Below are 26,418 nucleotides of genomic sequence, written 5' to 3'. Positions count from 1 at the left end.
ACAAAAATGCAGTGCAAGAGAACGGACACGCAGTTTCTAGGTTTTAAGTTTAAAAATGGAAAATTTATCAATTTTGGAAGAAATGATCACTGACAAGAAGAAAATTGTCATAGTAACATGTTGGAATCACTTATTTGAGTAATAGAATTATGAAGGGTCCAGGGCTCAGGAGGAGTTACTTTACTGTGTCCCTGGCAGTTCTACTCAAGAGACATTTAATGACTTTGAATTTTTTTCCACTGCTTTCAAGTGACCCATGAAGCAGTTTCTCAATTGTTCTTCAAACTAGCAGGATCAGAAGCTGAGACACAAAGTGAACTGTCTAATTGGACTGAATCCAGATATAAGTGGTGATGACATGTTTGGAAAGAATGAATTCACTCAACTGGCAACATTTTTAAGCCCTGGATACCCCCAGTCTTTCTTACCTGAAGGCCTACAAAAGTTCTGCACAGTGCATCAGCCAGAATCCGTTTCAAAATTGCACAGAGGTTTATTTTCTACAAATAGTAATGCAGCCACTCCTAAGAGTGGCACTTAGAATTTTATTTACAACAACGATATGGCAGAGAAGGCTAGTGCTCACCGACAGCTGTGTCCTCCCCCTTCCCGGTGTTCTGCTTCATTCAATGGCCACAGACTGAGTTCTGCCCAATGCCATGCGAGCCAAAGTGTTATGTGCAACTTTCAGGTCTGGCCCATAAAAACCTCCCCTGTATGACCGCTTTTTCCTCATCTGATGATGGAGTGGGAAGGATTCTGAGAAGCAGGAAGAGGTCACAGCTGTAAGATGGAAAGTGAGCAGGTTCCTGTCTGACTCTGCAGAGCAACATCCCGACTCACCATCCTCTCTGTGCGCAATGATAGGAGTAATCAGAATTTATTGTTTTGGACCTACTGAAATTTTGGAGCTGTCTGTTACGGCAGCTACCACTATTTCCTTGCCTTATACAAGTAATTTTACGTGTGTTCGCCCTTTTGTGTTACAGTTTTCCCATTTAAAAGCTGAGAGAAGAAATTGGGAGTGTCATTATACCTAATAACAAATGGGGAAATGAGCAGCAAGAGGTCACTTGATGGGTTCAGTTCTCACAGGACACTGTGTAAAACAGACGCTCTGGAAAATAAACATCTAGGTATAAATGAAAAGAGGAAGCAAATGCAATAGAAACAGACATGAATTCAGTGTGGTTGAGTTGTAAAATAACTGTATTTTAAGGAGTAAGCTTTAAGCAATTATCAACAGAACTAGGGCACTCTGCCATGAAAACACCTCACTTTATTCTAGCAAGCATAAGGCTGAAATGAAGAAATACATCATTGTGTTGGGATAGAATGAGGCAGAAATGCAAAACAGGCAAGCGAGAACCACAGCATATTCTACTGGTCAGCAGTAGTTAAGCATTCCACCAAGATCCTGTTGAGGAAGGATTGATATTAGCACTACCCCCAAATTCTGTTAACATTTGCAGATTATATGTAAGTGTTTTTCCATTTGTCCTTTGTGTCTTTAATACAAATCGGAGTCAAGAGCAGTCTCTAAGGTCATATTAAAGTAGTATCTGGGCTGGGTAGACCCAGTAGCAGTACCTGGCCTAGGCTCCTGACTGCTGCTTAGCTCTCTCATAGCACAACCATCATTAAAAGAGACCAGATCTCTTGAAGCTAAACTTGTCTTAAAATATGGTGCTCAGCCGTACACCATAGTTTTGTGGTCCTACATAAGATAAATACTCCTTGCACATATTCTGAGTTGCTCTGGGCATGTCAAGTATAACTGTCACCATTCTATAATACTAGTTGTTAAATACTTTGATTATTTTGCAAATAATTGCTCCCCCAAACACATCTTACTCCAGAAGATGGCCTAGAGATTGACTATGATATCTGCAATAATGTCGCCTAAAGAAACATCAGCAAACATGTCCTGGTCCATTGAGAATTGTTATTTAGGAAAAAAAGACCGTGTTATCTTGATTTCTGAACAGAAAGTCAATGTTCAGTAGACTGTTTTAAAATAAAATGGACTGAAATATATTTATAGGGCTCTGCTAATCTCATGAGTCATTTCAGATGTGACAATTATGGATAACAAACATCTATGTAACTCACCAAAGTACAATCCTCAAAATGCACTCAAAAGAATCAGCACTTGTCTAAGCATCAGATTCCCACTCCCTCTGTGATGCAAACTGGTTTAAAGTTTTAAGCCCCCAGGGATATAGCTATTGTCTGCAAACTTTAAAAGGTAAACACAGACTTTGGTAGGTGAAAGTGCTTTAGTGCATCCCAGAGACTCTTTTTGCCCAGTAAATATGCACTTGTAGCAAAAGAATATTAAAGGTCAGGACAAGACTATATCAAGTCTGCCTTATTAAGCCAAACTACACAACCAATATATTGTATCTATGCCACCCGAGTCCCCTTCCCTTGCCCGGGGCTTGTTAATGCTCTGTGTTAGCTTCAAGATTACAAAACAGGTTCTGTGTCCGCTTGCAGTTCTCCATCAGGCTGATGAGCAGAACATCTCTTGATAACTTAGAAGAGACAATCAGTTTCATTTTCTAGTTCCAGTCACATTTTTTTTTCAAAGGAAACATATTGAAACTTTAAGCATAAGAATCCCCTCCAGGTATAGACACTCTTTTTTTTTCTCTTAGGACTATAACAAATACACCCACTTCTAAATTTAGTACCAGCGCTTGTGGGTAAGCATTTTTAGGGTAGTGAGTTTGCCAAAAAGGTTTGAAGTTATTTTAATACTGCTTAACACTGCAGTTGTAACTCAAATACTCTTGTGAACATTACTACCAATGTCCTTTTATTATTACTAATGGTGCATTTAAAAGGGGTGAGCACTTCTGGGGGGTGGAGAGTCTTAGCAGGCTATCTTAGCAGGAGGGAATGATAATGGAATGATTGTATTAAGTTTCTTTGTTTCTATGGGCATGAGGAGGGCACCTGTTGGGATGAGCAATGGGTGTTGTATGGAAACCAATTTGACAATAAATTTCACATTAAAAAAAAAGTTTTTTGTTTCTATATCCAAGTAACAGCTCTCTCCTTTATGAGAAGTGTTCCCTTACCAAGTGACAAACTGATTCATGTGTGCCACAAAGACCATGGCTCCAGCATGACACAAACCATCTCTTCTCTCAGACCTTCTGCATCAGGCATAGAGAGAGCCCCAGAACTTCCCATCTCTATGCAATCAGTAAAGCAGAGATTTGACCAGGTATCTGCATCCTCTCATCAGCTTCTGCCCTTAAAATTAAGACAGTATGAGGGGCGCCTGGGTGGCTCAGTCGGTTAAGCGGCCGACTTCGGCTCAGGTCACGATCTCACGGTCCGTGAGTTCGAGCCCCGCATCGGGTTCTGGGCTGATGGCTCAGAGCCCAGAGCCTGCTTCCGATTCTGTGTCTCCCTCTCTCTCTGCCCCTCCCCTGTTCATGCTCTGTCTCTCTCTGTCTCAAAAATAAATAAAGGTTAAAAAAAAAAAATTAAGACAGTATGAGAGGCAAGCCCTGAAATGGGGCCTGATTGTCCCAGAGAGCGCAAGATAAGGTCAACAGTATGATTCCTACATTGTCCCATGTCTGTTTTGTACTGACTTGAACCTGTAGGAATGGAGACAAAAAATGGTGACACTCTAAACCTCCAAGGGGCAGTGGTACAGTAATATTCCATTTTTAGAAAAAAATGTGATCCTAAGTTTATCAATGGTTCAAAGTTAAATGACCAACAGAATAATTGATTTCATGCTGTTTGGGGCCACAAAGTGAAATACTGATCTGAGCCTCATGAATGTTTCCCATTGGTCACACGGGAGCCAAGAAACAATATGAAAAGACACTATCCTACTCAACAGTACATGCCAAGATACTATGAAAGTCTCTTGGAACATGAAAGGCAGAGTTCTGTGTCTAGGAACTTGTCATGTTCCCCATGTTGCCTTGACTTGGCACTTGATAAGTGCTTTCCAGCTCTAAATCTAGCTCTGGTTGAGATTACTGAATAAGTAGTGGATGAGTCTAAAATGGAGCCATTTAAGATTTTGAAACAGATGCAAAAAAAAAAAAAAAACAGATGCAAGAAAGATACCTCACTTGGGCTGCCTATAGACTCTTAAATTAAGCTAAAGGATTTAATCATTCCTGGTATAATTATGTTCGGTATCCACAGGACATGGGGTATTGTTGGGGTATTCAGTATCAATAGGAATGAAACATAAAAGAGAATAAATGAATTTTCTATGTAAAATAGATAATGTATCTAAACTTAAATAACAGATCCATTGATGGTTTTCTGAAGTATTAAAAGTTATTACACAAGCATTTACAACTTTAATTTTTCTTTGATTATCTAAATGGTGGTTTAGACTCACAGTAATACACGAAGCTACAAGAGCAGAGCGGATTTGTGTGAGATGAACTAGCCAATTCCTATTTCACATCAATATATATTTACCTAGCACCCAGGAAGCACTACGTCTTATGTCAGTGGGAAATGCTGATATGTAAACAGCTCAATTTAATAATGCATAACACATTAAATATTACAAGTAGAAATGAGAGAGGAAGCCATTTTTTTCTGACTGAGAAGATCAAGGAAAAATGGGATGTGAGTGGGACTAAGAAGGATAAACAGGATTTCAACCGGAAGAAAAAGAGGATGGAAAAGTGTCTCCAGTATAATAAAGGATCCCAAGGAGAGGGAAGGAGGCATGAGACTGCCTGGCCTGGCCTGTTAAGAGAATGGTTAGTGAACTGCCACGTGTGACTGGTAAGGTAATGAGGAGAGCTACCGTAAGAGATGAGGCTTGAAATATCCAGATATGGCAAAGCTGATACAAGGTCTTAAGTGCCTTGCTGAAGAGTGTAGACTTTAATCAATAGGAAATAACTTCTTTAGAAGAAAATCGTGTCATCATTCTGTAGCCCATTCCTCAGGTTTATGAATATTTAAGCATGGCATTACGGTTTGGAGTGTTCTTAATAAACTATTTCTTACCACTGTATGTTACAATTTATATCCCTGTGTTAAGAACACTTTTTGGTAACTGGTTGAACTGAAAGAGATTTTGTCATCCACACCCACATCAATCTTATCTTTGTTTATGGTTAAATCATCAAATAGTCCTAAAAAAAATTTGAAAGGCACATATTTTTAAGTTTATTTATTTTGAGAGACAGAGTGGGGGAGAGGCAGAAAGAGAGAGAGAGAGAGAGAGAGAGAGAATGAATCCCAAGCAGGCTCCCCACTGTCAGCACAGAGCCCAACATGGGGCTCAAACTCACCAACTGTGAGATCATGACCTGAGCTGAAATCAAGAGCCGAACGCTTAACTGACTGAGCCACCCATGTGCCCATTTACATTTACATGTACACCCATGTGTACATTTCTTATAGTAATCTGATCTGGCCCAATTATTTCAATATGATCCTGAAATAAAAGTCTTAAACACTACCAAAGGGACACCCTCTCACATCATCTTCTTTAGTTGGAAAATTTTAAATGGTTCTCGTTGCTAGAAGTACGGTCCACATTCATTGCAAAGATTCTTCCTATTGACAGAGTCTGATCCTGAGCTTCCTCTATCTACCTGCTTCCTGATTTTATAAATGAACCAAGTGTAGGGTAGAGTTTCAAATCCCTCCTTGAAATGTTATGAAATTGCTCTATAACCAGAGGTGCACTCTTAGACATATATTCACCACCTTTATCTATTTATCAATACAAATGTGTTTTTACAAACGGTTCTGGCTCTAAATGGGTCAAACCAGCCTATAATGTCAATCTTGCCTCTTGCCATCATGTCCAACACTTTGTACACCTAAAGGCAGAATTTTAGATTGAGACCTTCCTGAATCCTTCCTCATTACATTAACCACTTTGAAAACCACGTCTGGAGCGCTGTGAGTACTCTTGCCAAAGGCTTTCCTATTCCCCTTGCATGTACTTCAAAATCCCTAAATATCATCTTCTCTGATTCATAGCCCAGCAGTTTATCAACTTTATTATCTTCAGTGATATCATAGTAAAATAACTTACTTTTCTATTCTGCCTCTCCCTCATCCTTCCTCCCATAGTGCCTCTGAGTTTCTGAAAACAACTCTGTGCATGTAAGGTAACTATATTACTTAATTCAGAATTTCATCTACATCTTTAGCATGTACTGTCACATTACTCTGTCTATATTAAACCTTCTCTAGCCTTCTGTTACTGACTTTCTTGGTTTTTCTTGTACAATTTATCCAGCCTCCCATGAAGTAGAATTTCTAGGGAACAGCACTTCTGCAAATGTACCTCAATGCAAACACACTCATAAATGACTTCAGAGAACTATAGGATTCTGAGGTGCCTCAGAATAAACATGCAGCTATGTTCCAAGAACTTTTACAGTGAAGTTAATTTTATTGTAATGATCTTCTCTGAAAGTCAGTTATTCAATTAGCAAAGCCAACTCCACATCAACATCCATTTGCATATCTACCTTTAGGAGAGGTGGTGTTCTCAGGCTGGGGGCAAGGTTCCAGTGGCCTAACCATCTGTGTCCCATGCAGATTTTTGCTTTGTTGCAGAATCTTCTAGATACACAAGTGTATGCTCTATTAGAAATGAATCTTAATGTGTTCACTCATCAGGAAATTTATGAGTACTATAACATGCTCAGCTCTATGCTAAATGTTGGTTAAACCAAGATATGTAGCCTTGGCCTACAGGAAGCAGGCGAGTAAAACCATCAACTGCAACATAGGATTATGGGGACTGGAGCAGTGTTTGGAGAGTGTCTTTGGAGCACAGAGAAAGAGCACTCACCCAGCCTGAGATCAGGGAGGGCTTCCTGGACTTGAAAGGTAGGAAAAAAGTGAAGGTACATTTCCATAAATTATAAAATCATTACAGAGCCCACTCACATGGTTTGAAAATAAACACTGGACAAGGGGAAGATTAGTTACTATATTGCTCCAGACAACAAAAGAATATTTAGGGGACACTAGGAGTGTAATATCACCCATTGTCTCCTGAAATACTGGAAGATTTTGAGCAAGTGCCTCACACTACGTTTAGAGCAGACCCTAGATCACTATACCTACAATGGAGAGAGTTGCAGCCAGGGAACAGATACTGAGGTGACGAGCCAATAAAATCCCAGACTAACTCCTTAGCTCTGATTTTTCACTTAAATAATTCAGAATTTATTAAAAAAAAAAAAAAAAAAAAGGCTCCCTGTGTATCTTTCATCTAAGAAAGACAGTGAAACTACAGACACAAACATTGTGACACTTCTTAATAGAAGTTGTAGGTGGACTTGGGGAAGGGGGTGCTTCTTTTCCATTTATCTGATTTCTCTAAGAAATGTTTGCCCTAGGCCACTTGCCACGCCCTCTCATTCTTCCCTGATTGCTGGTGAGTGGGAGAAACCTGACCTGCTGAGCCCAGCTGTTCCCTCACTTACTCACTAGGGATTAGGAGGAACACAGGAAACAGCCCTTCTGGACTTTTATTGCCCTACAATGTGAAAAAGTCCTATGTGGAGATAAATACAGGAAGCCCTAGGTGTCGCCTTGGCCCACCGTGAATAGATGCAGAACTCTGTCTAATTCGGGGGTTCAATATTACAAACACCAGTGTCGAATACATAAGCTGTGCTCTGTGGTATAATTTTTATCAGTGTTCATATCGACATTTTAGTTCCCGCTGCTCAATTTATTTGTCTCTCAACTGGTTTTGAATGCAGGTGGTGGGGTGGGGAGAGCTATCATTTTTAGGCTTTCCTCAAACCCCAACAGCTTATCATAAACAATTAGTATATCAGTGGGGCGCCTGGGTGACTCAGTCGGTTAAACGTCTGACTTCAGCTCAGGTCACGATGTCATCACTCGTGAGTTCGAGCCCTGCATCAGGCTCTGGGCTGGCAGCTTGGAGCCTGGAGCCTGCTTTGGATTCTGTGTCTCCCTGTCTCTCTGGCCCTAACCCATTCGCATTCTGTCTCTGTCTCTCTCAAAAATAAACATTAAAAAAAAATTTTTTTTAATAAAAATAAAAAAATTAGTATATCAGTCCCAAGAGATTGATCATCTCTGGTACTCTGACAAGGCCAAGTTTTGAGTCTACAAAACAGAGGATCTGATCCTCAACTACATGGACAAACATAAAGCCTGCCTGTAAAAAGAGAGAAATATGAAGCCAATCCACAAGGAAGCATCAAGGAGACCGCGTACAATCAGCATTCCAGCTCTTAGAGAAATCTGTTCCTAAATCCCAGCCACCTTTCCGCCCTCAGGTCATATGACACACCTGGACAGTGAAGGCTAGTTGACACTTCCAACTTCACCAGCATGCAGCCAAGGCAGTTGCATGGGGCCCCTCACTCAGAAGGACCCTTCATTTGGGGATTCATGTTCTGTGGTCACCACATTAACATTTTTACTAATTTCATATTTGAATTTGCTCTGTAAATTAGGTCTAAGCAGACAGCAGAGCATGCACTGGGGCTTTGGAGCCTTAGCTCATGTGTGGTCTCACTCCCATAGTCTACCCCCCTCTCCAGGATGGGTTCTCAGCTCTCCATTCTTCTGACCCCTGGGCTCTGGTCCCTCAGAGCCTCTCTCTTCTGCACTAAGCAGCAATTGCCCCCTGCCCCCAACAGGGTCTTTGCACAGGGTAGGGGTTAGGAATGCAGGCTCGGAGTTTTCCAGGTGAAAGTATAACTGTGTCATCCTCCCTGTCAGCACTCAGGTGCATTCCACAGGTGATGTGGGGAACTGGTGGGGAGATTGCAGTCCCTTAGGTTGACCATCTGTTGTGGATTGGGGTACAGGGCTCAAGGGAAGGGGAGCCACCTGGCTCAACCTCCCTGCCCCACTGGTCAAGGCAGAGAGGAGCCCTGCATTCAGTGGGCCAAGTGCATGTGCCAAGTTAGGGGATGGGCTTGAAGCTCCTCTGAGTGTCTGCACTCACCCCAAGAGGATCTTTAGAGCCAAGGAAGTGCCATTAAATAGCAAATAAAAAAAACCCATCACAATAGGGTGAGAAAGAGACCACAAAAGAAAGGCAAAAGCTTTATATTTTAGTACTTTTAAACAGAAAAAAATTTTTCTTCTACTTTTTCCCCCCAGTCTTTTATTTTACTCTGGGCTCTGACAGTCACATAGCCAGTCTTGCCAGCGGATTTCTCTTACCCGCAACCAAAGGAGTCCTAACTAACACATAATAATACCTTTCATGTAGCTCTAAATTTTGAATAATTTTTTTCTTTATTTATTTTGAGAAAGTGAGAGCTCACCCAAGTTGGAAAGGAGCGTAGAGAGGGGGAGAGAGAATCTCAAGGAGGCTTGGCACACTTAGCATAGAGCCAGATGTGGGGTTAGAACTCAAGAATCATGAGATCATGACTTGAGCTGAAATTAAAGGGTTGAACGCTTAAGTGAGCCACCCAGGCACCCCTTGAATAATTCCTTATAAGCCTTTTGCACACGAGATAATACCATTTTGTAAATAGTTACATTGGGTGGGAAGCAACTGTTCAAATCTTTTTCTCATACTAAATGGTGAAGTTTCCAGTGACCTTTCTTATTTGCCTTTTGCTCTTATGGTGCCCAGAACTACACTCCAGACACAGAATTTATTCCCACTGTATCTTTACAGTCTAATAAATTGACTAATAAATGTCAATACTATTAGTCATGAAGATGATAGTGTTCTCAAGGATCATCATATCTTACCCAGCCCTTAGGGACAGACAAGGGAGAAGGCCCTGCCTATTACCTACTAAGTGGAAGCTGCCCCAAACTCACCTTCAGTTCCAGGTTAATGCAGGACTGTGAAAGCAGATAAACATTCCACAGACCACCCCAACCTGTATGTCAGGTTGTGCAAATCGGACCTGAAGCAATTTGCACGTGTTCTGTCCATTTAACCCCAAATTTTTAGCAACAAATCTTGCACAGTTTCAAAGTATTTTAGTCTGTTTATCAAAAATATAGGCAAATTTAAAAATTATAGATTGTCATTGTACTGTTTCTCTTCCCTTTCTGATTTTTTTACAGTCTCTACTTAGAATATAAGAAAAAAGAAAAAAAAAAGAGAGGCTTAAATAATGAATAGTTAGGGAGAAAGAGGAAGAGGGAGAAAGAGAAAAAAAAAATGGAGAAGGTACAGAAAGGGGCCTGGAGGGAAGAAACTAAAAGTAGTCAGTAGCACTAATCCAGGTAAATTGGATTCAGCTATGTCTTATTCAAGATTTACCTGTGAGCTGTAACGATGCTATCAAGCTCCCAGGGATATGGTGGGAGCTAATGAGATAACATATATGAACACTCCCAGCAAGGCATCTTGCACCTACTTTGTGAATGTTGAAGCTGAACAGGTATTTACCACCCATGTGAAAAAAATTCCAAAAAACACCTTCCATGGGCACTGACCACCAGGAAAGCCGATGTGAAAGAATTCACACCAACTGGTATTGTTTGAGAAATTGCTGTCTCATATTTTGTTACTAGTAGTGTTAATGGTTTTTATTTCTATGCAGATGTAGTCAATTCCATGAACAATACCACGTCCAGAAAAGCTTTTACACGTTAAAAAAAAACAGTTCAAGTGATCTAGTTGTCCTTGTCCAACTCCTTCTGTAAATGTTTCGGTTACAGGTGGAAAAGTCAACTACAAAGTGTGTGTCCTCAAATGAAGACACAAATTTGGGCAACTCAGGCAGAAGGCTAAGGTTCAAGCCAACTCATTAACTGCCTCCACCTCTTCCCTCATTGTACTGCTACTGTTTTACTACTACTAATAGTGTTTTACATTTTAGAGCCTGTGATAGTCTAAAACACATTCAGATATATATATGTGTGTGTGTGTGTATGTATATATACATACATATGTATATATACATATATATACATATATACACACACATATATATATTCCTTTCATATATATACATACATATATATACATATATATGCACATACACAAACACACACACACACATATATATATATATATATATATATATATATATATATATTCCTTTCATAACTCTTTGCAATAACATTGTTGGAAAAACACGGATGGGGATATTCACCCAATTTTAGTATGTAAAAATACAGAAGTTACAATTCGGCAGCAATGAAATCCTGTCTAACCCCTAGTTCTCTAAATTTGCAATCCAGTTCTTGAACTACATTGCACTGCCTCCCCAGGCAACATTTATAAACACGAGATTCTCCCCATCTTATTGATGTCCACCTAACTGACCACGAAAACCACTTGAAGAAAATTATTGTCCTTGATTTGTAACTTTCAAGGGAAGATGTATTTTCAGAGCCTGTGGACACCAGAAACATTATTTGAACTCATAATTTTTTACAATCAGACTTTCAAATTCCACAAAGGTGAAGCCACTACTTATCACAATGGCATGAGAGGGTTGGGCAAACACAAACTCACTGAACTAGGGTAATTAATATTATTTTATGAGGTAACATAATTCTGAAGAAAAAATGCATTAAAATCAAATCCCTATGTGTGCCTCAGATTTATAGCATTAGCATGAAAGTACCAGCAGTGGGCTGGATAATCCATGGAATTATATTAATATTTATGTCTTTTTACTTCACTTTTGAAGTATCTTCAGCCTTCTTTTAAAAGCTGAGCACTGGTATTTTTATTTGCCTCATGGAACTTAAAAAAAACCCACAAATATTATATGTATAAATTCCCATTGTAAAAGATAAAAACAACATTGAATTCATAATAAGTGAACATTCTTTCTCTCTCTCTCTCTCTCTCTCTCTCTCTCTCTCTCACACACACACACACACACACACACACACACACACACGGGCAATAACATGAGCAGTTTGCATGTCCCAGTCTTTATGCTTTACAGAAGTATGCATATAGGTAGTTATAAATAATAAATGAGATATGTGATGATGCTACAGGTAATGTCCTATAGCTTTATTTGATTTTTCTCGAAAATGCATCTTGGAGATCATTGAGTATGTATGTGAACACACATACACATGTGTGTGCATACATACACTTAAAGTTTTTTAAACCTTTATATTCTCTTCCACAAAATGACATGTGAAATAAATCATTCCATTACTGACAGATTTTCTGGCTGTATCTGGCTTTCAATGAATATATACAACACAGCAAAACACCTCTGTATGTGCACATTCCTCCCTCATGGGCATGTGCCTTTCCCAGAATACATTTCAGGAGATAAAGTGAATGGAATCAAGAGAATCCCTTTATTACTCTTCACATTCACTTTAAATGTTGATAGGTTTTTCTAAAATTGCCATTAAAAGTTTCACTAATTTACACTCAGGCATGTACACAAATAAAAACAAATCTGTTTACACCAACCTCACCAACAGAGAATAAAGTCATTTTTTTAAAATTCTGCCCAATTTAGGGCATGATTATGGTGACTTATTCACTGTATATTACTTCTGTCTTCAAGCTACTCAGCCTTCCTGTGTCTCAGTTTTGTCACCTCTAAAGTGGGGATAATTATAATAATATAGAACCCAAAGGATCATTTCCTGTCTTTTGTACATTTTGCCTCCTTTTCAATGTAATGTCACTTTCCTCTGGTTAATTCAGTAAGGTAACACATATTTAATGAGCACCTACAATGTGCCAGGCATCCATCTACTCGCTGGAGACACAGCAGGGAGACAAAACCAAGCGGTTGCTCTCAGAGAGCTTACATCCCAATGGGGAGGCAGACAATACAGAAGCAAACACATAAATGTATAATGTTCTGTTATGTTGTGTTAATGAAAACAAAAAAAATAAAGTAGGGTGTGAGGCTAAGAAATATTAAGGATGCTATTTTAGAGGCGGCCTAAGAACGTTACTCTGATAAGGAGATACTTGAGTCAAGACCTGAAGGAAATGAGCACATCCAGGCTGAGGGGAAACCAAGTGCAAATCCCAAAACTGGAAGCTGGTTGGCATGTCTGAGAAACAGTGAGGGATAATATGTTGGCGTAAAGGGAATGAGGGGAGAGAAAAGAGAGATGCCAGCTGAGAGGAGCCAGAGACTGGATCCTGAAAGCTCTCATAAGCCACAAGGAGAAACTTTAATTTTATTCCAAATGCAGATGGAAACCAAGGCACTACATCTGAATTGCTGAACTGCTACCACACAGACAGAGGCTAGAACTTTCAGCTTCCTATGCAAGCAGATACCTGGAGTATGGCCACTGGCAGTGCCCACTTGGCCTCTGAGCAAAGCACACAGGGAATAAAAACGCATGTCAGCAATCAGAGTGTCCCTCACAAACTCAGGCCAAGAGGCAAAGCTAAACAGAGCCATGAAGGTGTAGAACCATGCCCCAGACCCAAATGCATACCTTTTGCATTCAATCCAAAATGTAGACTTAAATCATTTTTCTTCTCTGATGCACAGTGCCCTCACCAGATGACAGACCAGGAACAGAACCCCAGCCATGCTCAGCTACCAGAATGGTGACAAGGGTCTACCACATGAGTACCAGAAGCCCAGGCAGGGAAGCTGTTCACAGCTCACCTCAAAGGCAGCAAGCCTACCTCTGCAGATGGTCCCATTTCCTACATAGCCCGGTTTGCAGGTGCAGCTGTGTCCCTGGACAGTGTTGGTGCAGATGGCATTCTCGTCACAGTTGTGCTGCCCGCTGCCGCATTCATCATGCTCTGTTTGCAGGGTGAGAAAAAAAGAAAGAAACACCTTTTCTTAAGTTGGAATCACAGGTGTTAGAAAAGTAAGTTGAGACTCACCACATAAGAATGGCATGACTACCATGTATGGGAATCCTACTATATACCTGGAAGTTTCTATCCCTGATGTGGTGGAAATCTCAACAGGTTTCAAAGATAGATGTCATTATCCCCACTTTGCAGGTAAAAAGACTAAGGGTCAGAGAAGGCAGCATCTTATGCAAGTCACATGACTGGTAAGTACTGCTCTGAGGGCATTGCCTTTTCCATGCTCTGCAAATGTTTCTATAGAGGCTCCGAGGCAGTGTCTCAACGGGGTAATTTTGCATCCCATCCCCACTGGAAACATTTGATGATGTCTGCCAATACCTTTGGTTATCATGGTTTGAGTAGGGGTGTTACTAGAATCTAGTGGATACAGGACAGGCATGCTACTAAGCATCTTACAATGAACAGGAAAACCCAACACAAGAAAGCATGAACCAGTACAAAATGTCAATGGTTCCTGGGTTGGGAAACCTGCCTCTAAGGTTAAAAAAGGAAAAAAAAAAAATCCAACAGGTGAGAATCCATAGTTTCTTTAGAACAAAGAGAGTAAAACTGAAGAGGGAGGCTCAGCTGATATAACTTGGCAAAGAAGGGCTGACTAACAAGGAATTTCAAAGGAATTTGGTAATAGGAAATGCTGGCAAGCATGGGGTTGTGCTGAGTCTAAAAGGGATTTACTCTTAGGATCTCTCTTCAACGGCCTTCAGCAGGGCTCTTAACTCTAGTTTTCCAGGTAGTCCAAGTTCACAGGGTTCAGCAATCAACCCCTGGGTTGATACCTGATGGGTAATCACATGGTTATATATTTTCAAATAGCTACAGCATCCTTAACCCACAAAACATGAGGGAAATAGGTCTAACACCTTACAAAATACACTGCAAGAATCCAAGTTAGAAATCAAGATTTCACAGACAGCGATACCTTCCTGTCATCAGCAGGAAATTTAAAGAGTCATCTAAATCGCTACTCTGTAAATAAAGAGTATTGAAAGGTTAGGCCTTATTCCCTTTAACATCCGCTAGTACAACTTGTTAGAAATTTTAAGAAGAAAATTAAGATAGGTTTAAGTCACAAAGGTTATAATACAAGAGTTGAAATCCCAGCTAGCAACCCCAAAGAAATAACACTAATTGAACAACACTAAAAAATTCAATATAGTTTGTAGTGTGCTGTTACAAAAGTGTACCAATCAATTGAAATATCCTCTATCTTCGTTAATTTTTACTCTAAATTTCCTAACAGAAACCCAGTAATGAGAAAGGTTAAATTCTACTACCTACAGCTGTTTTGGTCACCCATGTGTAATTAAAGTAAAGCATACATAGGCATATGACTGAACACCTTCCATTTTTCAAAACAAAAATTTTCTTTTGGCCATAAGACCAATGCAAATGGTCAGTGAGAAGTGTGCACAGGTTACCATGCAGGGAGAAGAGAAAATTTATGAGAACTCACATCTAGTCTGTGCTAATGTTATTTCCAGCATACTCCAGAAATAGTATCACCCTGTGGATGTCCAATCAAATTTACAGACCTATTAAACACCTAGTACATGCAGTTACAACACCAGAGGATGTCAGGCACACAAAGTCTAAGAACACAGACTTTGACACTGAAGTTTTCAATCCCTTATTTAAATTAATTTAATAATTATCAGGGTCTGTACTGGGACTACAAAGGTGAGTAGGTATGTCTCTGTTCACACGAACGTTTTAATAGGGGCCACCAGATGTCAATATGCAACTAGGCAGAACAGAAGGGAGAAGTGATAAGAGTTACCAGGAGATGACTTTGTATTTTACCTAGAAAACAACATATTTTAGAGTGAACGGGGGGCTCTATTAATAATTACACTAGAATAACAGCATTGACTCAGGATGACCTAGGCAAACTCGCACATGTGGTCATGCTAGATAGGAGGAATAGACTGAAATAAGAGTCCACTGAGGTAAAGAAATTTCAGCTCATAGGGAGAAAAGTCTTCTTGCAAAAGGTAGTATTTGAACTGGTCTTTGAAAAATGGTCATAGTTTTCTCAGTCAGGATTGCCCATAAGAGGCACTACAGGCAAAATAAAGGCATGGTTTTATGCAACATTTCAAACATCTGATACATACTTACCTACCTGGTCTTTTCCCCCCCAAGCTCTGTTGAGGCATAAGTGACAAAACTCTAAGTTATTTAGAGTGTACAACGTGATGATCTGTTGTATGTATACATTGTGAAAGGATTTCCCTCATCAAGGTAATTAACATATCCATCCTACATAGTCATCTCTCCCAATATTCTTGAAGCAAACCCTCTTCTCTGATGAGATGGCCCCAACATGGCCCTGCAAATGCAAGAGTTCATTCCTACCCCTCTCCAGTTTGACATTTTATGTCCATGACTTAAAATACAGTCTCCCAATGTAGTTGGACTACCTTTGCCCCCACCTGGCTTCAAACACCATTTCATGCACATACTTTTGCCAGGAAAGCCTTCCATACCTCCTCCCCATACCACATAAATTTCACCCATCTTGGAATTTTTACCAAATTTGGTATCTTTACCTCTTTGGAGGCAACCATATCACAATACATGGTGATATTTGTGAGTTTTATTATTATTGCCTTATTAACTAACTTTGAAGAGAGGAATTGTAGAATATTTTATAAAACCCTCACTTTGCCTATCATTACTTCCCATAATGGTATTGAGCCTAGAAAGTGCCAAGCACTGAGCTAAATATTGCATATATCGTTTAATTCTCCTAACAATCACATGAAATGAGTTTTCCCATTTTACAATGAAGGAGTAGATACAAAAACAACAACAACAAACAAACAAACAAACATTAAAGAATCTGCCCAAGATCACAAAACCAGTAAGTGAGGGAGCTCGTATTTGTGACACTAGACGCCAGGGTGACCACATCAGTCAGCAGCTACAAGCAATCTGGATACCGTTGAAGTTAAACCAAGACATATGGAAGTGATTCCATAGAGCCGGGAAGGAAGGCGGTCTTTTTGTATATACTAGCCCCAAATTTCCACTGAAGATCTGACCTATGTTGGACAACAATCATCAAATATGAAATGCTCTCCTTCCAAAAACATCAAATTCCCTTCCAGCTGTTGGAGATACTGCAAAAGGGGGAGGACAAGCGCTCTGAGACGCGGCACAAGGCAGTTGAGAGCACAGACTCCAGAACCACGCAGCCTGGGTGAGACAACCCTGGGTTTGCCACTTACTAGTTTCCTAATATGGAAAATGTGGATAATAACAGAACCTATCTTCTGAGGTGGTTGTGAGGATTACATTAATTAATGCAAGTAAAATGCTTAGAGCACATGGCAACTAGTACGTGCTTCATAAATGTAAGCTATTTTTATGACCATTATTACTACTATTACTAAGACCACCACTACTGCCAATTATTTGTGAGCAGACTTTATTGTTGGATGGTAGTAAAAATTGGTTAAGAAAATGTTCTCTTTCCTTTATAGTTCAGGCAGAAAGGCTACGAACAGATAGGCTTTTGAAGATAATTAAATTAGAATATCTCTTTGAATACCCAAGGAAGTTATTTGCTTAGATTCAATTGTCCCCAAGAAACAAGACTATAAATTGGAAAGGTGAAAGATGTATGTTTAGAATTGTTGATGTCTGACTAGAGTTTGATTAGTATAATTAGAGTATTCAACCTCTCAGGACAAAGAATAATGATTACGGCAGCATGCTGTTTCTCCACTAATGATGATAATTATTGTTATGCTGGCTAATATTTGTTGAGCACTGATGAGGCACTGTCATTATCACATAGGTCCTTTATCCTCCTCCTTTTCTTCCTTTTCCTTCCATAGAATGGCTCAGAAAGACTCTACCCTACCTCTGTAATAATGCAGTCAAATGAAATCAATAGCCATTATCAATTAAATACCATGTTTTCGGGGCGCCTGGGTGGCTCAGTCGGTTGAGCGTCGGACTTCGGCTCAGGTCACGATCTCGCTGTCCGTGAGTTCGAGCCCCGCGTCGGGCTCCGGGCTGATGGCTCAGAGCCTGGAGCCTGCTTCAGATTCTGTGTCTCCCTCTCTCTCTGCCCCTCCCCCGTTCATGCTCTGTCTCTGTCTCAAAAATAAATAAACGTTAAAAAAAAAATTAGGGGAGCCTGGGTGGCTCAGTCGGTTGAGCGTCCGACTTCGGCTCAGGTCATGATCTCACAGCTCGTGAGTTCGAGCCCCGCATCAGGCTCTGGAGTCTGCTTCTGCTTCTGTGTCTCCCTCTCTCTCTGCTCCTAACCCACTCGCATTCTGTCTCTGTCAAAAATAAATAAACATTAAAAAAAATTTTTTTTTAAATTAAATACCATGTTTTCTTAGTAGACTAGTCAGGACCCACACAAGTTACTGAAATAGTCACTTCAGCTGCAAATGCTCCATATTTGGGGTCTGGTGGGCTTGTAGCTTTACTTTGTCCAAAGTCATCTCTCATGCATTTTACAAAATTGTTACAATGACCTCATTAGGAGGAGCCAAGCACATCTCATCAGACAACATTTTATAGATAAAGAAATTGAGGTTTGAAGCACCTGTGAGGTGTCAGTACATATAATATGTTGGGCATACAGTACATACAATAAGTTGTATGTCTGGCACTCAAACTTCCATCTATCTTCCTCATCTCTTCTCCTGTATTCTTTCCAAAACTCCACCTTACCGTGTGATCAAAAGGAACTTCTAAAGTTTTGGCCACAGTGTAGGTTAATTTTTTACTTTTTAAAGGAGAATAATCACAGACTTAAAGTAAGTTGCAGAAGTAGTACAAAGAATACCATTACACTTCACCCTGCTTCCTTCCCTCAATAGTGTCATCTTATATAGCTGTAGTACAACATGAAAACGAGACAACTGACATTGGTATATTACTGTTAGCTAGTCTACAAACCTTATTCAGTTTACACCTTTTTTTAAAAAACAATATCTATCTCCTTTTGGGGGTGTATATGTGTATATAAGTGTATAATTCTAAGCAATATTATCCTATGTATAAGTTCAGGTGCCCACCACCATATTCACGCTATTGCTTTTTGTTTACACCTACTCAACACTCCCCCAAACCCACCTACCCCCCAGTCCCTGTCCCTTATTGGCTACTAACATATTCTCATCTCTACAGTTTTGTCATTTAGTGAATGCTGTATAAATAGAATTATACGTACAGTAAGTAAATTCTGAGACTGACTTTTTTTCACTAGATGAAATGCCCTTGGATTCCATTCAAGTTGTTGTATGCGTCCACAGTACAAGTTACTTTGTTGTTGATAAGTATTCCATTGCATAAATTCATCACAGTTTGTTCAACATACACATGCTGAAGGACTCTTGGATTGCCTCCTGTATTTTTCTATTATGAATGAAGTTTTGATGAACATCTGGGTAAAGGTTTTTGTGTGAATATATACTTTCATGACTCTGGATTAATATGCAAAAGTGTGAACACAGGGTCATATGATAAATGCATGCTTCATTTTGTAATAAACTGCCAAACAATTTCCTGGAATAGCTGTACTGTTTTACATCCCCATCAGCAATGTGTAAGTCATCAAGTTTCTCTACATCACTTTCAGCATTTCATTTTGCCACTTTAAAAATTTTAGCCATTGTGATAGGTGTGTACGTGATACTACATTGTGCTTTGCATTTTGCCAATGGCTGATGATGTTGAACATCTTTTGACAAACTCATTTTTGACCTGAAGCTTGTCTTTGGTGAATTATCTTCTCATGTCTATTACTCATTTATACTTGGGTTTTTATTTTACTGTTGAATTTTGAGAATTCTTCATGTGTTCTAGATATTAAGGCCTTTATTATTTGGTTTGTAAATATCTTTTCACAGTCTATGCCTTGTATTTTCATCCTCATTATTTCACATGCAAAGGTTTAATTTTTTATGAAACTCAATTTATTTTTTATTTTATGGATAGTGCTTTTAATGTCATGTCTAATAACTCTTTATCTAACCCCAGGTCTTAACGATTTTCTATTTTTTTTTAACAGTTTTACATTTTCCTTTTTTTTTTCAACGTTTATTTATTTTTGGGACAGAGAGAAACAGAGCATGAACGGGGAAGGGGCAAAGAGAGAGGGAGACACAGAATCGGAAACAGGCTCCAGGCTCTGAGCCATCAGCCCAGAGCCCGACGCGGGGCTCAAACTCACGGACCGCGAGATCGTGACCTGGCTGAAGTCGGACGCTTAACCGACTGCGCCACCCAGGCGCCCCTACATTTTACATTTTAAGCCCATGACCCACTTTGAGCTAATTTTTGTATATGGTATATGGTATACAGTTTCAGTTGAGGTGTTTTGTTTTGTTTGCCTACGCTTGTCCAATTGTTACAGTGCAAAAATTGAAAAAGCTATGTTCCTCCATTAAATTGCTTTTGTACTTCTGTCAAAAACCAATTGGTTATATGTACGTTGACCTATTTCTGGGGTTCTCTATTCCATTCCAATGATCTAGTTGTCTATTCCTTTGCAGATACCACACTGCCTTGATTATTGTAAGTATATAGAAAGGCACATAGAAAGCCTTAATGTCAGATATAGTGATTTCCTCCACTTTACTCTTCTTTGGTCAAAATTGTTTTCGTTATTCTAATTTCTCTTTCTACATAAATCTTATTTTACTTAAAAACATTTTTTAATGTTTATTTAATTTTGAGAGAGAGAGAGAGGAAGGGAGAAAGGAAGAGGGAGAGTCAGGGGCAGAGAAGGTGGGAGACACAGAATCTGAAGCAGGTTCCAGGCTCTGAGCTGGCAGCACAGAGCCCAACATGGGGCTCAAACCTAACAGCCGTGACATCATGACCTAAGCCAAAGTTGGAAGGGTAACCGACTACGCCACCCAGGTGCCCCTACATAAATTTTAAATTAAGTTTGTTCATTTCTATAAAAATTCTTGTTGGGATTTTAATAAGGGTTTGTGTTATACTTACAGATCAATTTGTGGAGAACTGACATCTTTATCATATTGAGTCTTCTTCTGTGAACATAGTATATCTACCTATTTACTTTTTGATTTATTTCCTAAGTGTTTTATAATTTTTAGTATACAGATCCTATACGTTTTGTTAGATTTATTTCGTTAGGTATTTCATTTTACTTTGGAGCAACTGTATATAATAGTAATCTTTTTTTTTTTAATTTTGGTTTCTAGACGTTGGTTGCTAGTATATAGGAATGTAATTGATTTTTGTGCGTTGATCTCATAGCTTGTGACGTTGCAGAACTCACCTATTAGCTCTATAATTTTTTTTGTAGATTCCTCAGGATTTCCTACCTAGATAATCAGGTCATCTGTAAACAGAAATAGTTTTAATTCTTTCTGCTCTCTATGCTTTTTATTTCCTTTTGTTGCCTTATTGTGCTAAGACTTCCAGTGCTATATTGCACAAGAGTCATGAGAGTGGACATCACTGGTTTATTATTAATCTAAGGGAGACAGTGTTCAGTCTCTCATTATTAAATATAGTATTAGCTCTGCCTCATACTACTTTGTCAATGCTGGATGAAGTTCAGCTCCGTGGTGAGCTCCCCTGACAATGAAGTTGGGAAAGAGCAGAGTGCCTACTGGCCCACCTTGCACTGCCTTGTTCAGTCTCCAAGCTGATGGTGGGGAGTGGAGGCCCAGGTCCATGCTGAACCCCACTGACATTACTACAGGGAGACAATCAGCAGGTTCTCTCTGCCAAGCAGGTTTATCATTGAAAGATGGCTAAAGTAGAGTTGGTATTTTCAAGGTTTTCTGCTCCGTGAAGCCCCCTTTTCCCCAGAAGTGGAGTGGACTTTTCTTGGAACTTTTATAGTATGTGGTTGGTGGTGTATTGGTGGTTTCAAGGTTGCAGTCTGCTTCAGCTCCTCAACTAGGATGACTAAGATTCAAAAATAAAATGGGGAACTCACTCCATGTGGCTCCTCAAGTCCCAAAGTTCCCAGGTAGTTCACCTTCTGTTCATCTTTCAGTCTTCCTGGGTATTTGTTGTGTTGTGTCCAAGGGTTTTCTTTTGGTTATAGAAGAAAAGACTCGGGAGAAACAGGGCTAGTCCGTCTTGGCCAAAATCAAAAGTCTTCTGTATATTTAATTTTTAAGAAATTAGTCACTTCCCTCCTCTGTTTCTTTTCTAAAGAGCACTAACAATTGGGATTTTTCATAAGTAACATTTAGTGAGCACATACTATGAGCCAGACTGACCTAATTGTGTCATATACTATGAGCCAGACTCTGACCTAGTTGTATCATAGCATTCATATGAGTTAAGAGTTATTATTATTCCTATTTTCTATATGAAGAAATGGGAACAAAGAGGTTGTGGCCCACGGTTATAAGGTGGTAGATTCAAACCAAGACAGTCACTGTCAAACCATGACAGAAGAATTAGAGTCATGTACTTATCAGTCATTCTTGAAACTCCTTTCTCCCTAATCCCTTATAATAGATCCATCACCAAGTCTTGATTTTTCTCAAATTCATTGCTATAACCCTTATTTCCATTGCCACCACCCTCATCCAAGCCACCATCATCTCACCCACATCTAAGCTGCCATTAATTAAGTTAGAGCTATTATTTCTCAATGAATCTCCCCACACTCAGTATTGCCCACTTTCAATTTATTCTTCATATTACATTTAAAGCAATCTTTTAGGAAATCAAATCTGATCATCTTGCCATCCCTGCTGAAATTTTCCAGCCAGTTACTTCCCTTTTATCTCAAAATGTGGACATTGTTAATATGATCTCCTGGTCCCAGCATGGTTTCACCACCACCTAACTGCCTAGAACCATTTTGCTTCATTTTCACTCTTGCCTGCTCTGTTCAACCACCCTGCCTTTATCTCCTTCCCTCAGGTCATAGGGACTTTCATATAGGCTTCCCTCTTGGCCCAGTTACTGCTTGCTTATCCTTATTATCTCAATTCAGTCCTCAGCTCCTCAGAAAAGAACACCTGATTTCCTTGATGGGGAAGTTTCCCCTGTAACCTACTGATGTAAGCACTCAGCACCTCCTCATAGGGTTAATCACAGTTACAATTTTATGTCTATTAATGTATTGCTATTTTTACTAATACCTACCTTTTCTACCAGAACATTATTGCTTGGGAATATATGTCAAATGTATCTTTCTTTACTTTAGATCCAGCTCCTACCAGAACTGCTGAAACATAGTATGTCCCTAACACAAATACTTATTAGAGGGGACGGGAGGGGAGGGGGGAAAGAAAAGAAAAGAAAAGAAAAGAAAAGAAAAGAAAAGAAAAGAAAAGAGAAGAAAAGAGAAGAGAAGAGAAGAGAAGAGAAGAGAAGAGAAGAGAAGAGAAGAGAAACGAAACGAAAAAAGAAAAAGAGAAAAGAAAAGACAGAAAGAGTAAAGCAAGAAACAAAAGAGTATGATTGCCCTTAGCATCAAAAGTTACAGAGAGGTCAAAGAGAAGTAAGATAAGAAAAAAGTAATTGCATCAGGTAGCTGAGGGAAACTTAGAAGAATTCAAAAATAAAATACAACTTGGTACTGATGTGTTGATGTGTTTATCACGTTGACTTTGTGGGATGAGGAGAAAATAAAGTGGTTTCAGGAGCTCTGAGGCAGGCCATTTCTTTCATGAAGAATTGCTAAGGATTCTGAGAAAACCTAAGCCTTATAAGAAAATATCTATAAATCATTTACCTGACAAGAGACTCGAATCAAGCATATATAAAGAACCTTTACAACTCAATAAAAAGATACCGAGAAAGTATTTGAATAGACATTTCTCCAAAGAAGATAAACAAATGGGTAGTAAGCACATAAAAAGATGCTCAGCATCACTAGTAATTAGGGAAATCCAAAGCAAAAAACACAATGAGATACAATGTCACATACACAAGAATGGCTATAATCAAAAAGACAGACAATAACCAGTGTTGATAAGCATACAGAGAAACCGGATCCCTTTCTACATTGCTGCTGGGAACGTTAAATGTTTCAGCCACTTTAAAAATTTCTTTGGGGGGCGCCTGGGTGGCGCAGTCGGTTAAGCGTCCGACTTCAGCCAGGTCACGATCTCGCGGTCCGTGAGTTCGAGCCCCGCGTCGGGCTCTGGGCTGATGGCTCAGAGCCTGGAGCCTGTTTCCGATTCTGTGTCTCCCTCTCTCTCTGCCCCTCCCCCGTTCATGCTCTGTCTCTCTCTGTCCCAAAAATAAATAAAGGTTGAAAAAAAAAATTAAAAAAAAAAATTTCTTTGGTAGGTCTGCAGACTGTTTAACATAGATGGGGTTACCGCATGTTCCAGCAATTCTACTCTAAGGTATACATCCAAGAAAAATGAAAACATATGCCCACACAAAGGCTTGCACACAAGTGCTCATACAAATGTTATTCATAATAGCCAAATGGTAGAAACTCAAATATTCATCAACTGATAAATCCATAAAGAACATGTGGTATATCCACACAACATTATTACTGCATGTTATAATTTGATGTACATTATTCAGTAATAAAACAGAATGAAGTACTGCTATATACTACAACATGTATTGTGCATGAACTTCAAAAACACTGTGCTAAGTGAAAGAAATCAGTCCCAGAGATCATGTGTTATATGATCTCATTTACATAAAATGTCGGCAATAGGCAAATCTATAGAGACAGAAAATGGAGGAGTAGTTACCTAGGGCTAAGCTTGAGGGAATGGAGAATAATCCTTCATGGAAAGCAGTTTTATCCTTAGGGTGATAAAAACATTCTAAAATCAGATAATAATGATTGTGTTACTCTGAAAATATACTTAAAACCAATGAATCGTACACAATAAAAAGTAAACTTTCTGCTATGGCAATTGTACCCCAATATTAAGTTGTTGCAAATTATTAACATTTATCTCTCTGTCCATGTTTTAATGTTTATTTATTTTTGAGAGGGAGAGAAGGGGAGAGAGAGAGCGAGAGAGGGAGAGCGAGTGAGAGAGAGCACTAGCAGGTGAGGGACAGAGAGAGAGGGAGACGCAGAACTTGAAGCAGGCTCCAGCCTCTGAACTGTCAGCAGAGAGCCTGATGTGGGGCTCAAACTCACAAACTGTGAGATCATGACCTGAACCAAAGTCATTTGCTTAACCAACTGAACCACCCAGGCGCCCCTCTCTGTCTATGTTTTAAGATGAGAATGTAATGACTCATGAGAAATCACTCCCAGATAAAATGTTCTTTTGCACATGGATACAAGAAATGTTCATCGTTTTTGCTAACACCATAGGAATATGCCATATTACCTTAACTGAAAATATTATTTATTTCAGAGGAATATTTTTAGGGGAGAAAGTAATTATGTATAAAATGTATGTGTCAATTACAAGATGATCCCTAGTTTCCTAGATGTCAAATCTGAAAATCTACACTTTAGGCCCAAGGACATGTTACTTATAATCTAAAGTGGTGCTTGAATTCAAGAAACATTTTTCGAAGTCAAAATAAATACAACTCTAAGCTCGCTATTTGCCAGAATGGACAGCTAAATTTCATTCATTATTTGGTTACTTTCCAGTCCACTTCGTACTCAGCAGGATCCCACTATGGTTCTCAGGATTTTAGACAAAATTTCATGATCAGACTGAGTTGCACATTGGCTATTACCATAACCCATTAAAAGGCAGCTTGAAGTTCTGCTGATTCCCTGCTAAGCTCAGGTGCTAAGATCTTTGCCAACGACAGCTACCCTAATATCAGGGACCTGAATCTTTGACTATACCACAAATCTATTCTCCTTGTTGGAAATGACCCCACTCTCAGAGACACCACTTTAAGAACCTACAGGTCTCCATCTTCCCTCTCCAGGGTATAGCCACTTTAGCTTAGACCCCTTTGACTTCCTCAAATACCAAACCCTCTAATGCCAGCTCCTTCTGGGTAATTCAGTTTCTTTGAAACTGTGCATTAACTCTGCCCATTGGCAAAGAGGCACTGGGTCTCCAGAACTGGACAGACAGAAGGACAGCTGTCCTTCACTCGAAGCCCAGAGTAGGGTTATGAGCCGACTGGCCAGGGGGATTACAGAGAGCAGGTCGGAATGAGAAGTAGAAGCAAAGTAATTCTAATCCTTTTCAATTTTCCCACAGCAATAAGAAACAAAACATAAAGTAGTAAGTCAATCAAGTGCTTTTCTACCTGGATATATAGTATTATATATTAAATATGGCAGGTTATATATAATGTATATTAATCATTTATATATCCATCCAAAGAAAGTCTGTTAAATGTATATATGTTAAACTATTACCAGTGTTTTGTGATGGGGAGGAGGGGGTGGATAGAAGACAAATGGGAGGCATTTATATTATTTACTTTATTCACTTTATACTTCTGAATTTTTTTCAACAAATGTATCTTTTATTACTAAACAAGAGAGTTGCTTTCATTTTTTTTAGAATGAATAAAATGGTTTCATATCCATCCAATTTTATACAGAAAAACAAAGCTTTGGAGGCTGACCAATCTGGATACAAATCCCAGCACTAGATGCAAATCCTAGAGAGACTGGGCAAATTCTCCACACTCCAGTTTCTGTGTGTACAATATGTGGACAATACCATAACAAATGAGTGGAAAATTTGGCTTGGTGTCTGTGCCTT

At 39.3% G+C, this 26,418-nt stretch overlaps 1 protein-coding gene across 2 annotated transcripts in view; it reads right to left on the bottom strand.

The window, feature by feature from the left end:
- NELL1 (neural EGFL like 1) overlaps window positions 1-26,418 on the bottom strand; it is an 879,943-nt gene that overhangs the window by 338,183 nt on the left and 515,342 nt on the right. For both annotated transcript variants that reach the window (XM_045484781.1, XM_045484782.1), the window contains exon 14: window positions 13,577-13,699. In XM_045484781.1, coding sequence (XP_045340737.1) covers window positions 13,577-13,699 — 123 coding nt within the window. The remainder of the gene's footprint in view (window positions 1-13,576; window positions 13,700-26,418) is intronic.

This window comes from Leopardus geoffroyi, chromosome D1, assembly GCF_018350155.1.
Source record: "Leopardus geoffroyi isolate Oge1 chromosome D1, O.geoffroyi_Oge1_pat1.0, whole genome shotgun sequence".
NCBI classification, from domain to species: Eukaryota; Metazoa; Chordata; class Mammalia; order Carnivora; family Felidae; genus Leopardus; species Leopardus geoffroyi.
This window is presented reverse-complemented; position numbering and strand designations above follow the sequence as displayed.